Source organism: Aquarana catesbeiana, linkage group LG13, assembly GCF_042186555.1.
Source record: "Aquarana catesbeiana isolate 2022-GZ linkage group LG13, ASM4218655v1, whole genome shotgun sequence".
Classification (NCBI taxonomy): domain Eukaryota; kingdom Metazoa; phylum Chordata; class Amphibia; order Anura; family Ranidae; genus Aquarana; species Aquarana catesbeiana.
In genome coordinates this window covers 148,092,086-148,107,459 of record NC_133336.1, presented here as the reverse complement: position 1 = coordinate 148,107,459, position 15,374 = coordinate 148,092,086, and the positions used below count along the sequence as shown (strand labels likewise).

Genomic DNA, 15,374 nt, shown 5'->3' with positions numbered 1-15,374 from the left:
TGGGGCTCCGCCCACACAGCAACGCCATTTATTTGCACAGCTTTGTATGTGAATGAACTACAAGTCCCTTTGCAGTTGACGGCTTGTAGTTCTCGATGAACTATCACAGCGCTGAGGAGCGTCATGGTAGTTCCTTGATTCCTCCTGTCAAATTGCATCTGTTTGCCCATACAGGATGTACAGGCACACAGATACACTGACATCTGAAGGAGACCTGCATGGTGCAATGCTTTATAGGCTCCAAAAAAATTATAAATGCACATTTTTGTACCTGCAAAAAAATGTGCATTTATTTTTTTTTTCCCTAAAAAGTCAACTTATCGTTTAATTATAAAAGGCATTCGGACAGGGTGGTACCAAAATTTGCATGTTAAGTGGTGGACAACTCACGGTTGCTTCAATTTGAGCTGTACTGTTTCTTCATTTGTATCCATTTTTTAGACTGAGCACGGTGTTTATACTGCAGTCAATCTGGGTACAATCTTGTCAGATAATGCTGCGCTGTATTCAAAGTTGTACAATGACTTAAAGGTTTAAAAGTCAGGACATACCCAGATAATTGACACTGATAGTTGTTGGAAAGGAGGTGGTGTTTTATTGTGTCAAGGAAAACAAGATAACAGTGCTGGGATAAACATGGGTCATGTTTACATAGATGCACAAGATCCAACCATTTAAAAAACACCTTGGGAAAGGTTATTGGTGTTGGTATCAGGTGACAAATAACACTGCGTTATACCTCTTGTTGTTTGTTTCTACTCCTACCCTGGAAGGAGCTGTTGCTTAACTAAAAGTATGTACTCCTAGTATTGTTCTCCCACATGTGATAAATTCACCTTCACTTTACAAAGCAAGAAGTCTGAAAATGTTTCTGAAAGTAGAAATCCAGTAAAAACATATTGTTAGATAATCTAGACAGCAATAAAAACCTATTAAGGATGTTGTCTCTGAAGTCATAATCTACAGACATGACAGAATGTAAAAGAAATTTCCTCAAAGTGGGGAAAAACCCAGCTTAAAGGGGTGACAGTTTTTTTCCCATATAAATTTTTATTGAGATTTAGGTTTACAAACATTTGAAAATACGGAAGAGTAGAAAGGTGTATAAAATCATACATAAGCAATCAAAATATAAACAAATGTGCAAGTAAGGTGCGCTAAACATGACCTTTACAGCAGTAATCAACAGAACAACAAGAACAGGGAGGAGGTGACTTAGATGTACAAGAGCCAGAAGTTTAGTTTCTACAGAAACCACATAATGAGTATGATATAAATTTTACAAGTACAGTTTACCGATACCATTCAACCCATGGTTTCCAAATTCTGTCAAAGGATGTGCAAGAGGCTAACCTAATTCATATTGATAATTGAGATAGATTTCACTAGGACCCCTGAAGGCTTTGGAGTGAGGTTGCTTCTCCAGTGCCTGTCCGTTTTCATCCGATCCGCCATATGGATTGAAAATAGGATCATCATCTGTCTGGATTTTATTGCACTTTACCCCCTTATTAGAATAATTATAATACTTTTCTCTCATCAATTTCAAGTTACACTTGGTCTAGTTTTAGAACGCAATTATAACAGTAAGGGTGTAATATAGTAAACAATCTTACCTGATGAGCCTCATTGTAATTTGTTCTTAAAATACATGAAATGAGCAGGGATTCAGGTGGAGAAAGCATCATGGGAATCAGATTGTTTCCTTGCTGTAACACACAGCGGCCCACGTCACTCCCAACAGATATATTACTTGTGCTCTCTAAAATTTAAGATTAAACACTGAATTTTTTCAAGAAAGTCATATATTAAATAGAGTACATAAATAAAATCTCCATAAAACAAAAGACAAAAGCAGGTGAGGAAGTCCCTGCTCATAAACCTAAGAGGAATACATTTTTCAACATATCTAGTGGTTGCAGATAATACAAATAGGCACCACAGCAAGGATTCATTCAACTTTGCACAGTGGGAAACCGCATGGAGTCACAGCTGGCTTCCCACAGTAAAGATGCCAGCGCTGGGAACCTGAAGACCGACAAAGCACCCCCCCAGGTGAGAATGGTGATGGCTCCCAGGACAGGTATTCTTTTTTTAATCCTGTATCAAGCAAGAATGGGACAACATTCCTCACCCAAAATTCCAGCAACTGGTCTCCTCAGTTTCCAGATGTTTGCAGAGTTATGTTAAAAGAAAAGGGGATGTTACATTGTGATAAACATGGCCCTGTCCCGACTTTTTTAAGACGTGTTGCTGCCACCAAATTCTATAGTTCCTTATAGACATGTGCAGAATTGAAAATTTGTTTCATTTTGTTTCAGATAGATTGGTTATGTTACTGATTTTGTTTCTGAATTTGATTAGAGTCGTTTAACCACTTGCCTACCAGGCACGAACACCCCCTTCCTGCCCAAGCCATTTTTCAGCTTTCAGCGCTGTCGCACTTTGAATGACAATTGCGCGGTCATACTACACTGTACCCAAACAAATTTTTTATCATTTTCTTCACACAAATAGAGCTTTCTTGTGCTGGTATATAATCACTGCTGGGTTTTTTATTTTTTACAAAAAAAAAAAAAAAAAAAAAGACCAAAAATTTTGAAAAAAAAGTTTTTTTTAAACTTTTTTCTGTCAGTAAATTTTGTAACTAAGTAATTTTTCACCTTCACAAATGTGCGCTGATGAGGCAGCACTGATAGGCTGAACTGGTGCGCATTGATGAGGTGGCACTTATGGGCACTGATAGGTGGCACTGATATGTGGCATTGATGAGCACTGATAGGCAGCACTGATAGGCGGCACGGATAGGCGGCACAGATGGGCACTGATGGGTGGCACTGGTGGGCATTGATGGACAGCAGTGATGGGCAATGATGGGCAGCACTGATAGGCGGCACAAATTGCCAGCACTGACTGGCATGGCTAATGGGCACTGATTTGTGGCACTTGTGGGCGGTGTGGGCACTGATTGCTGCCACTGGTGGGCCCTGATCACTGGCATTGGTGGGCATGGCAATTTATTTATATCTTGTAATCAGGGCACTGATGATCATTGCCCTGATTACTTCCCTAGCTGTCCCCCTGTGAGATGCCGCTGATCGGCTCTCCTCTCCTCGCACTCTGTTAGTGTGAGGCGAGGAGAGCCGATTACCGGCATCTCCGTGTTTACATGTGACCGGCTGTGATTGGACAAAGCCGATCACGTGGTTAAAGAGCTACGGACGCGGCTCTTTACACAGATCGGTGTCGCGCTGTGTCCTAGCAACACGGAGCGCCCATGATCGCCGCGGGGCGCGCCCCCACGGGCGCGTGAGAGCGGCCGTTCTGTGCCGCCGTCATATGACGGCAGCCCAGAACAAGAGCTTCACCGCCCCGCCGTCATATGACGGTGGGCGGACGGCAACTGGTTAAAGAGGTTGTAAACCTCGGAAAGAAAAAAACCAAACACAACCCTGCAAGACAAAGGCATAATGAGCCCTCCTTTTATTTACCTGACCCCAATCTTTCTCCGGCCGGTAACAAGCACACTAGCTCTAGCTGGTGTCTCATGTCCTGATTGGATAGATTGTGCCATTGGCTCCTGCTTCCGTCAATCAAATCCAATGATGTGGGCGCTGGGGGGCGGGGCTGAGTCCTGCATTCTGTGTGAATGGGCACAGAAGCCTGCACGGGTTTCCACCTTAGGAAAGCCTTCTCCAACGTGGGCACTCGATGTGGGGAGGAGCCACCAGCACTGCTGGGTTACCCCAGAAGAGGTGGATTGGGGCAACTCTGTGTAAAACTAACCGCACAGTGAAGGTAAGTATATGTTTGAAATAAAAAAAAAAAAAAAAACAAGGGTTTACAATCCCTTTAACAGCCAATGATTTATCAGCTGTCAGCGGACTTGTCGCCAACAGAAAATTCAGAAACAGTGTGAGGTCCCCCCCAATCAATACCAGGCCCTTCGGGTCTGGTATGGATTTTAGGGGAACCCCATGGCAAAATAAAAAAAATATATAAAAGGACAGTGTAGGGTCCCACCAAATCCCATACCAGACCCTTATCCAAGCAAACCCCGTAGGGCCAGGAAGGGGTGGGGGGGGGGGGGGGCACATGTCTATTTCCTTATTTTTTTCTTAAAATAAAAATGATCTCAGTCTAAACATTTGATATGTTTTCTATTTTCTATTGTAAATAAGATATGGGAGTCTTTTTTCCAATATCTGCACATTGGCCTGAAGATTACTTAAAATTTACAAAATAGTACAAGTTTTCTGACAGCTGAAGGCCTGTAGATTCAAATGTATCAATACAGTATATCAAATCAGTGCTGCTCAGTACTTTGCAAACATTGGACAAAAACAACATTTCAGCAATAAAAACATTAGAATGATATTAATCACTTCAATACAGGACACTTTTACCCCCTTCCTGCCCGGGCCAATGTTCAGCTTTCATCGCAGTCACATTTTGAATGACAATTAAGCGGTCATGCAACACTGTACCCAAACTAAATTTTTAGCATTTTGTTCACACAAATAGCTTTCTTTTGGTGGTATTTAGCCACCACTGGGTTTTTTTATTCTTTACTAAATAAATGAAAAAAAAAAAAGTTTTTCTTCATTTGTTATAAAATTTTGCAAATAAATAATCTTTCTTCATGAATTAAGGCCAAACTGTATTCTGCTAAATTTCTCTTGTGAAAATAACCCAAATCAGTGTATATTATTTAGTCTGTATCTTTAGGAAGATTATACAGTCTATAATTATCCCTTTCATGCCTAAGCCTATTTGGTGTTTACAAGTTGAAATCTGTATTTTTTGCTAGAAAATTACTTAGCACCCCCAAATATTATATATATATATATATATATATATATATATATATATATATATATATATATATATATATTTTTTTTTAGCAGAGACTCTAGAGAATAAAATGATGATTGTTGCAATATTTTATGACACACGGTGTTTGTGCAGCGGTGTTTTAAAGGCAACTTATTGGGAAAAGGGACACTTTCATGAATTTAACCACTTGCCGCCCGCCATATAGCAGAATGACGTCGGCAAAGTGGTTTCAATATCCTGACTGGACGTCGTATGACGTCCTCAGGATATTGAGCCGCTGCGCGCCCCCGGGGGCGCGCATCGCGGCGATCGTTGTTGCGGGGTGTCAGTCTGACACCCCGCAACACCGATCTAGGTAAAGAGTCTCTGACGGAGACTCTTTACCAGGTGATCAGCCGTGTCACAATGTAAATAGGAAGAGCCGGTGATCGGCTTTTCCTCACTCGCGTCGGCTGCTCTCCTGACAGGGGGGGTCTGTGCTGATTGTTTATCAGCACAGCCCCCCCTCGGATCCTACCCAGGACCACCAGGGAAGCCGCCCAGGACCACCAGGGAAGCCGCCCAGGACCACCAGGGAAACCAGCCACACTGGACCACCAGGTATGCCCCCTAGACCCCCAGGGAAATACTGATCTGTGCAAAGGCAGCTGCCAATCAATGCCCAGGCAGCTGCCAATCAGTGCCCACTCCCATGCCTACCACTGCCAGTGCCACCAGGGATGCCCATCAGTGCCGCGTATCAGTGCCCATCAGTGCCACGTATCAGTGCCCATCAGTGCCACCTATCAGTGCCCAGCAGTGCCGCCTATCAGTGCCCAGCAGTGCCACCCATAAGAACCCATCTCTGCAGCCTTTCAGTGCCCATAGGTGTTGCCTAACAGTGCCCATCAGTGCCCATCAGTGCAACCCAGTGCCACCCATAAGTGCCGCCTATCAATGCCCATCAGTGCTGCATATCAGTGCCACCCATCAGTGCCGCCTACCAGTGCCCATCAGTGCTGCATGTCAGTGCCCGTCAGTGCCCGCTCATTGGTGCCACCTCATCGCTGAAACCTTATCAGTGCCTGTCAGTGCCACCTTATCAGTGCCCATCAGTGAAGGAGAAAACTTACTTATTTACAAAATTTTTAAACAAAAACAAAACTTTTATTTTTTTCAGAATTTTCGGTCTTTTTTTATCTGTTTCGCAAAAAATAAAAACCGCAGAGGTGATCAAATACCACCAAAAGAAAGCTCTATTTGTGGGAACAAAATGATAAAAATTTAGTTTGGGTACAGTGTTAGATGACCGCTCAATTGTCATTCAAACTGCGACAGCACTGAAAGCTGAAAATTGGTCTGGGCAGGAAGGTGTCTAAGTGCCCTGTATTGAAGCGGTTAAAGAAAACGAAACAGCAAAGTTAGCCCAATTTTTCGTATCATGTGAAAGATGGTGTTACGCCGAATAAACAGATACCAAGCATGTCACGCTTTATAATTGCACGCACTCATGGAATGGCGACAAACTACGGTACCTAAAAATCTCTATAGGCGATGCTTTAAATTTTTTTTTTACGGTTACCAGGTTAGAGTTACAGAGGAGGTCTAGCACTAGAATTACTGCTCTTGCACTGACGATCGCGGCGATACCTCACATGTGTGATTTGAACATCGTTTATATATGCAGGCGTGACATCCGGGGGCGCTTTAAAACATTTTTTTTCTTATTTATTTTTATATTATTACATTTTGTTTTTTTAAAAAAAAAAGATCACTTTTATTGCAGTCACAAGGAATGTAAACATCCCTTGTGACAGGTGGTAACAGGTACTCTTTATGGAGGGATTGGGGGTGATTATGAATACAGTATATTTTTTTTAAATCCGGCGCCATTGGCAGCCCAGTGAACTGGAACGACTTTCGTGTTTACATTTAGGAGACTGGAATGAAGCCATTTACGGCATCGTTCCAGTCTGTGGCTAGACGCCGGATCACGGAGATCGGGTCTCCCGATGGGATGGGAGGCCCAGTCAAAGCAGCGGGGGGGGGGGGGGGTTATCCTCCGGGATAACAATTGAGCTGCTTTTAGCCACATCGGTTGTTATCCCTGGAAAGCCGATCGCCCGCTCTAAAAAACGGAACTGGGATGATGCCTGCAGCTGCGGGCACCATCACGGTATAACCCCCGAAAGGCGAGGCCGCATATCTGCATGCGCTCGGCGGGAAGGGGTTAAACTATGGTATATATCTGGAAACTGATCAGTCCTGATTTACTGACGGCCTATCTCATTTCTTGAGGACCAAAAAATGTCAGGACAGTACAGATATCCCCCAAATGACCCCTTTTTGGAAAGTAGACAGTTCAAGGTATTTAGTAAGAGGCATGGCGAGTTTTTTTAAAGTTGACATGTTTTGTCATAAGTTTTTGGAAATTTTTTTTTTTTTTACATACTGTAACCAGGGCAGTACAGAGTCATCATATAATGATCAGGGACACAGTACAAAAAATATTTTTTTTCTTCTATTTTATTTTTTTTTACCATTTTCTTTAACACACTTTGACCAGAGTAATATGTTACTATAGTAACATTGTACTGCTCTGGGTATTTTTTTTTAAAAAAAAGGTATTTTTATTTTTTTAACACATTATGTTTGCATGTAGCAATGCATTTCATTACTACATGCAAGCATTTTACTGAATGAAATTGATTAGTTTGTTTTGTTGTGATTAGCTGTAATTGGCCAGAGCTAATCACATGGTACAGATGGGCTGTGATTGGCTGTGATCACACTGACCAATCACAGCTAGCGACACAATTATATACAATGGAAGGCTGGAAAGGAAGCCATCCATTGTTTAGCAACCGTCATCTGATCTCCTGTGATTGGTTACAGCGGTCACATGGTACCGGCAGCGGGACGGTACAGGGATCAGTCATCACTGTGTCCTGTCATATCACATCCGCCCAGATCGACAAGAGGTTCCCCCTGATGTCATCTTGCCATAGGCCGAGGAGGAACCAGTCAAAGGCAATTCAAATAATACAAAATAAACATGTCATACTTCTCTGCTTTGTGCAGTGGTTTTGCACAGACCTGCCCAGATCCTCCTATTCTCGGGTCCCCCGCTGGCACTCCTGACCCCTCCATCCTGCCTAGTGCCCCCAGAGCAAGTAGCTTGCTATGGGGCACCCAAGCAGGCTCACTCAGGAGCTGCTGCTCTCCGTGTGTATTCACAGACAGAGCCGCAGCAGTTCGGCCATAGCCCCTCATTGGCTCAAAGACTGTGATTGACAGCAGCGAGAGCCAATAGCTCCCCTGCAGCACCAGCTGTGATTGTACACAGCTGGAGCCTGTCAGCAAGTCCTGCCCAAGGATCCATTCAACACAGAGTTCTGTACTGTAAAAGTAAACGATTTCTGTGTTTCTCATCCTTGCAAAGCAGCTCCCTGCCTGATCCCTTGGATAAACTTGTCTTATTATCTTGCCAGATTATTGTGCTCTCTCCAGCCGATATCTTGCTCCTTTGCAAACCTGCAGATGTTATCTTCACTAAATTGTTACTAATCTTTGGCTTGTTCCTTGACTATGCTACCGTATGATGCCAACCTGTAACCACTTGTTAACGACCTTTGGCTTATTTACTGAATATGCTTCTGCTTGATCCCTACCTGCTTCATCAGCTATTGGACCCCAGATTGCTCGTCTCCTAGCTAGGGCAATCCTGAGGACCGTGAGCTTGTATTAGCACACAGTGAAACCCATCTCCACCATCAGGAGTTTTGGTGAAGACCGGCTAGTGCTTAGACTCCATGCCTCGGGTGTGCCAGGGTCATCCTCCAGGGTGACCTGCTTGTGTTCTTGCAGGTCAATGTGAATCTCTCTACTGCTATAGCTACTGGTCTTTAAGCCTGACCCCTGATTGTGACAAGCTTAAGTGCACTGTCATGGCTTCAACTACGCCCACACAATGTAGAGAGATTTTTCTGGAAGCTTAGGAGCAGTGCACAAGGATGGCAGTACAATGTGCTCATTGAGAAAAGACACTTCGGAAAAAAGGATGCTCTAGGGCAGTGATGGCGAACCTTGGCAACCCAGATATTTTGAAATCACATTTCCCATGATACTCATGCACTCTGCAATGCAGTTGAGCATTATGGGAAATAGAGTTCCAAAACATCCAGGGTGCCAAGGTTCACCATCACTGCTCTAGGGCATAATAAATTCAAAATCTCCAGACCTCGAATCAATCAAGCATCTGTGAGAAGTGCTGAAAAAACAGGTCTGATCCATGAAAGCTCCACCTCGCAACTTACAGGACTTAAAGGATCCGCTACTGATGGCTTGGTCAAAAACAGCAAGGGAGGGCACTAAGTATAAATTCAATGATACTTTATTCAAGATGCACTTACATCAAAATTTATTGCAAGGAGCATACAGGGCCAGTGTGGATAATCATCCAGGCACGCAGCAGTTAAGTTGGAGTGGAGGACCGATGTGTACCGAAGCTCGGACCCACTGCACAGGAGATGAACACCGGCAGCATCTGAAGCTCTCACACGCTGCTGTGAGAGCCAGAAAGAAAGGACAAACAAGCTGGGGAGGGCGTGGACCGATATGCGTTTGAGGTACCGTGCCTCCATGAGGATAGCCCGCCCCCCAAATGGGGGAAGAATTTAAGATATCAAGTGGAAAACCCAAATACCAATAAGAGTGGCGACTAGGCAGAGCAAGCCGCCTGTTCAAAGTAATGCAATGCAGCGATCAAACCTGCAGTGTGTGTGTGTGTATTACAAAGAAACAAAGGTACACACTTGGCACAGAAGGCTATGGGGTGGGATAAGAAAAAGAAAAAAACATGGTAATAGCTGTGTCATCTATTCAATGTATCCACAATATCATGTATGAATGGTACAGCCTACATATAAAAGGCCACAGGGACAAATGAGAATATGGATCACAAACTCTTTTGAGCAACTGTAGAAGAAGAAGTGTTTAATTGCTCCCTCAAGAAGGAGCCTCTGAGCATGCTCTGAAACGCATCATCACACCCCTGCTGATAACACTTCTGCCCCCTGTGTTCCACAGTGGTATCAGGAAGTGCGACGGCCATCTTGTTCTCTACTCACTACTGCCCTTGTGGCTTACAGTATGTTGGTCATACCATCCAAGCCATGAATGTTAGCGTGAAGGAACATGTGGCAAATAATAGAAAGGGATTTCCTAAACACACCGTGTCTAGACATTATTTGGAATGTCATAACAAAAATCCAGCGGGGACTGCCTTTATTGCCATCGACCGGTTTACCCCACATTGGAGGGGAAGCTGTGTGAGGAGAGAGATTTCACGAATTTAGACCCGCTGGATTTTTGATTTAAATTGTTATGTTCCATTTGGCTTAAATGTAGATTGGGACGTTAATAGTTTTATTAATAATTGTAAAATATTTTGAATTATTTGAATTTATTATATTAAAGCGGGATTCCGGCAAGCTAACATTTTTTTTTTTTTAAGTCAACAGCTACAAACACTGTAGCTGCTGACTTTAAATATGTAGACTTACCTGTCCTTAGTGCCCACGATGTCAGGCGCCCGAGGCCGACCCGTCCCTCGGCTCTCGGGTCCCGGCACCGCCATCCTAAGTAAGGGAAAAAGGGAGTGGAGCCTTGCGGCTTCACTGCCAATTTCCTACTGTGCACGCGCGATCGGCGCGGTGCTCTGTGAATGGCCCCGTGGTTTTCTGGGAACACACACAGTTCCCAGAAGGGAACAGGGCCGCTCACCGAGGAACAGGACACGCCGCGGAATAGGAAGAGGCAGATTAGGAAGACTGCCTAGCAACAAGGGTTCAGGTATGTTTAATTTTTTTTTTTCAATTTTTTTTTTACTTTTTTTAGGATTTTTGGTGCAATATTTTTTTTCAGGGTGGCCCTCCACTTTAAGGCATTTTTAATCATGTTCTAATCAACTTTTTTATAATGATCAATAGCAAATGTGCCCACTAGTAGTGGGTATACTTAATTGTTGGGACGTTCCCATATTTTTCTAAAGAGCTTTTTTTTTTTTTTTAATTATGTTTTTTTTTTTAAATTGTGGTTTTTCAATCTAACATTTATATACATTTTTTATATATTATGTATGTATAGATTTTTATTTACATTAATTGTTTTAGAATTTAAATTACAGGGAACCTCCAGCACTGTGATGTTGTTTTTCCCCGTGATTTCCGCAAGGTGGAACGCATATGTGAGCTGATTGATCTGTTGCTATCCCCCTCTGGATGTAAAATATACTGTTTTACTTCCCATTTCCGTTCTGTGGGATGCATTGATGGCAACGTTGTGCGTTCCAAGCGTCTGTCTTCTGGCTTACGTTGTATTACAAAAAGGCATGCTTGTGTCATAGGACTATGTCTCTGACGATGTCCTATTGGACGAAACATGTCAGGCGGACCATAGACGACAAGCACGCTCCGAGCTGCAGCGTTATTTGAAACACAAACAAATGATTTTATCTACCCTGTTGTAAGAACAATCTAAATAAACAGTTGAACCTTTCCCTACGGACTTCACTATGTGGTGCTTTTCTTTTAGATGCTGGTAATACTGTTTATATGATTGAGGAGGATATAAGCCGATTGGATATCTGATCTATAAGCTGGATTCTGTTCAGAAGAGGTTATCTCTCACACTATCCTGCCACAGTAAACATCCATTCATTTGCCTCTGATGTTGGATCTGGAGACAGTTTTTTGTTATATGCCTGCATATCTCAGCCTTTTGGTAAGGAGATTAATTTGGCACTGTGGTGTGGTGTGGTGTGCTTTTAAGAGTCTTTTTAGGAAAGATGCAACACGTTTTTCACACCTGGATTTGGGGATCCTCTGCCATTCCTCCTTGCAGATCCTCTCCAGTTCTGTCAGGTTGGATGGTAAACATTGGTGGACAGCCATTTTTTAGGTCTCTCCAGAGATGCTCAATTGGGTTTAAGTCAGGGCTCTGGCTGGGCCATTCAAGAACAGTCACGGAGTTGTTGTGAAGCCACTCCATTATTTTAGCTGTGTGCTTAGGGTCATTGTCTTGTTGGAAGGTAAACCTTCGGCCCAGTCTGAGGTCCTGAGCACTCTGGAGAAGGTTTTCGTCCAGGATATCCCTGTACTTGGCCGCATTCATCTTTCCCCCGATTGTAACCAGTCGTCCTGTCCCTGCAGCTGAAAAACACCCCCACAGCACGATGCTGCCACCACCATGCTTCACTGTTGGGACTGTATTGGACAGGTGATGAGCAGTGCCTAGTTTTCTCCACTCATACCGCTTAGAATTAAGGCCAAAAAGTTCTATCTTGGTCTCATCAGACCAAAGAATTTTATTTCTCACCATCTCGGAGTCCTTCAGGTGTTTTTTTAGCAAACTCCGTGCAGGCTTTTATGTGTCTTGCACTGAGGAGAGGCTTCCGTCAGGCCACTCTGCCATAAAGCCCCGACTGGTGGAGGGCTGCAGTGATGGTTGACTTTCTACAACTTTCTCCCATCTAGCGACTGCATCTCTGGAGCTCAGCCACAGTGATCTTTGGGTTCTTCTTTACTTCTCTCACCAAGGTTCTTCTCCCCCGATAGCTCAGTGTGGCCGGACAACCAGCACTTGGAAGCGTTCTGGTCGTCCCAAACGTCTTCCATTTAAGGATTATGGAAGCCACTGTGCTCTTAGGAACCTTAAGTGCAGCAGATTTTTTTTTCGTAACCTTGGCCAGATCTGTGCCTTGCCACAATTCTGTCTCTGAGCTTTTCAGGCAGTTCCTTTGACCTCATGATTCTCATTTGCTCTGATATGCACTGTGAGCTGTAAGGTCTTATATAGACAGGTGTGTGGCTTTCCTAATCAAGTCCAATCAGTATAATCAAATACAGCTGGACTCAAATGAAGGTGTAAAACCATCTCAAGGATGATCAGAAGAAATGGACAGCACCTGAGTTAAATATATGAGTGTCACAGCAAAGGGTCTGAATACTTAGGACCATGTGATATTTCATTTTTTCTTTTTAATAAATCTGCAAAAATGTCAACAATTCTGTGTTTTTCTGTCAATATGGGGTGCTGTGTGTACATTAATGAGGAAAAAAAATGAACTTAAATGATTTTAGCAAATGGCTGCAATATAACAAAGTGTGAAAAATTTAAGGGGGTCTGAATACTTTCCGTCCCCACTGTATGTTGTATGTTTTTTTTTTTTCGTTTTTTTTCCCCTCCTCTCCCCTCCTGTTTCTATTTGGGGGCAGGTTATTGCATATATACACATTTGATTGTATGTTAATATGAAATTACTAATTTTGTCTTGTTTCTATACACACTATATATTTTGTGACTCACATACGGTGAACTAAACCCTGAGGAAGCGGTGACTACCACAAATATGTTGGCAGATCCCGTACAACAATTTACGTGACATCATATTTGATATTTATGTGATGTGTTTTTTTACATGCATCTGGGCCTCTAGTTGCCCTCTTCACTTTTCTTTTATGAATAGTTTTAGTATTAACCAATCAAAACTATCTTTATAATGACTGGTGTGTGTGTATATATATATATACACACACACACACACAATTTATCTCAACTATGGGGATCACCATTTAAAAGCCCATCTTTTATATGCTTTTCCTTTCTAGTAAACACTGGGCTGGTGTCTCCTAGCTGTGCAATGTGTGGAACTTTGTTTTCCCTTTCTATTAGGCCCTCATTTTTAGAAAAAACTTCTAAATATATAATAGTCTCAAATTTTCAATTGTATTTTTATTTTTGTAAGCATCGCACAGTGACAACATGAAGCAGTTTCAAAGTATCACATGCACACTAATTCAGTAGTGGGTTGATTGATTATGGTTTCCTTGAGGTACGTTTTGTTTAAATTACTAACAATGGCCTTCAATCAATGTCATCCTGCTGTACCTTGAATTACAAGAAATTAGCGGAGTGGGTTAGAGATAAAAGCAATGAGCGTCTTGTTGACCAATAGGACTGTTGACTGAGGAAGTCACGTGGCATTAATGTAACAGGTAGGGGAGGGGCGCATGGTGTAACGAGACGCTTTGATATCCATTGGAACAGCACGGAGCTGTTGTTGCAGTGCCTTGGATTTTAAATACAAGTTGTACATAGTTGGTTCACTGGAGCACCCATTAAATGTGAGTGTAACTTATACACTTTTTGATAAAATCAAGTTTTAAAAAGTTTAGGAACTATGTGGAGCTCCTTCTCTTTTCCATATACCAGTTAAACAATGGCATTTGGAGACACACACAGTTTGGAAGGAGGCAATCACATCTGACTAGCCCTGGGAGACTAAACAATATTTTTTGACCAAACTAAATTGTGAGGTCACACACATACCTAATGGGGGAGCACTGGGATGCAAGTTTGGCATATGTATGAATAAGAATTTTAAAATAAGTTCTACAGGATATTTTTTTACACTGAAGCACTTTATATGATTTACTCATTTGGACTTTTTTCACATTATTAAGGCTTTATATGGACTCTTCACAATATCAAGGCTTCATTTGTTATGCACAGATTAGGCACATATTTATTCCAAAAACATGCCTTTTTTGAAAATCACCAGGATACACCAAGACACCAGATATTTAGTCACGTAGATGTGTTTCACACATCCAAACTGTGCTTAATCATTAATGGTAATTTTTAATAATTAAGCACAGTTTGGATGTGTGAAACGCGTCTAAGTGACTAAATATCTGGTGTCCTGGTGTATCCTGGTGATTTTCAAAAAAGGCATGTTTTTGGAACCTTTGGATGTGCAGCCATTTCTTCTTTTTCCAAGTATTCCATGGAGGTGGGCCGGGGCTAGCACTCTTATTCGGTTCCAATTAGGTCATTGAAAAAGTGACTCAGAGGTCAGTAGTAGGTGAAGAAGAGTTCCAGGGTCAGTAATTAATGGAGAGTTCTGAGGTCAGTAATAATTAACGGTCAGCTTGTCTTTCAACGATATGCAGTACGGTTTTCCCACACCATGGGTGGAGTGCAGTGTACCCGCGGTTTTCATGTAGGTTAGCTGCACTTTGCAATAGACTTCTAATATGTCCCATGGTTTTGATGCACTTTCTGAAAGCGCACCAAAACCATGCTTTTAGTTTTTGGTTTCAGAAAGCGCACCAAAACCGTGAGACATATTAGAAGTCTACTGCAAAATGCAACTTACCCACATGAAAACCACAGGTACACTGCACTGCACCCATGATGTGTGAAAACCGCACCGCATCACTAGAGGGAAGGAGAACCAAAAGCATGCGTAAAGGACGGCTTTTGTTTTATTTAAACCCCTCTCACTGTAAACACATTATGGCCACACCCATCATTCGTTGCAGATTTAGACTTTGGTCACCCTAATGCAAAAGGCTGCACACCTATGATTGGGGTGTTTGCTTTCCAAAATGTGGTAACTTTTTGGGTTTCTCCTGTCCTGCCATTTCAAAGAAAATATGATAGTTAGGGAATTGCCAGCGTAACTTATGCTTGTTGAAAGCCCAATAGTGCTCCTT

General features: G+C 42.5%; 1 protein-coding gene across 1 annotated transcript in view; it reads right to left on the bottom strand.

Annotated features, from left to right (window-relative positions):
- ZFYVE26 (zinc finger FYVE-type containing 26) overlaps nt 1–15,374 on the bottom strand; it is a gene marked incomplete in the record, with an annotated part of 1,901,467 nt that overhangs the window by 1,355,047 nt on the left and 531,046 nt on the right. Inside the window, 1 exon segment of the mRNA XM_073610828.1 lies at nt 1,617–1,762. Within this exon segment, the coding sequence (XP_073466929.1) occupies nt 1,617–1,762 (146 nt within the window).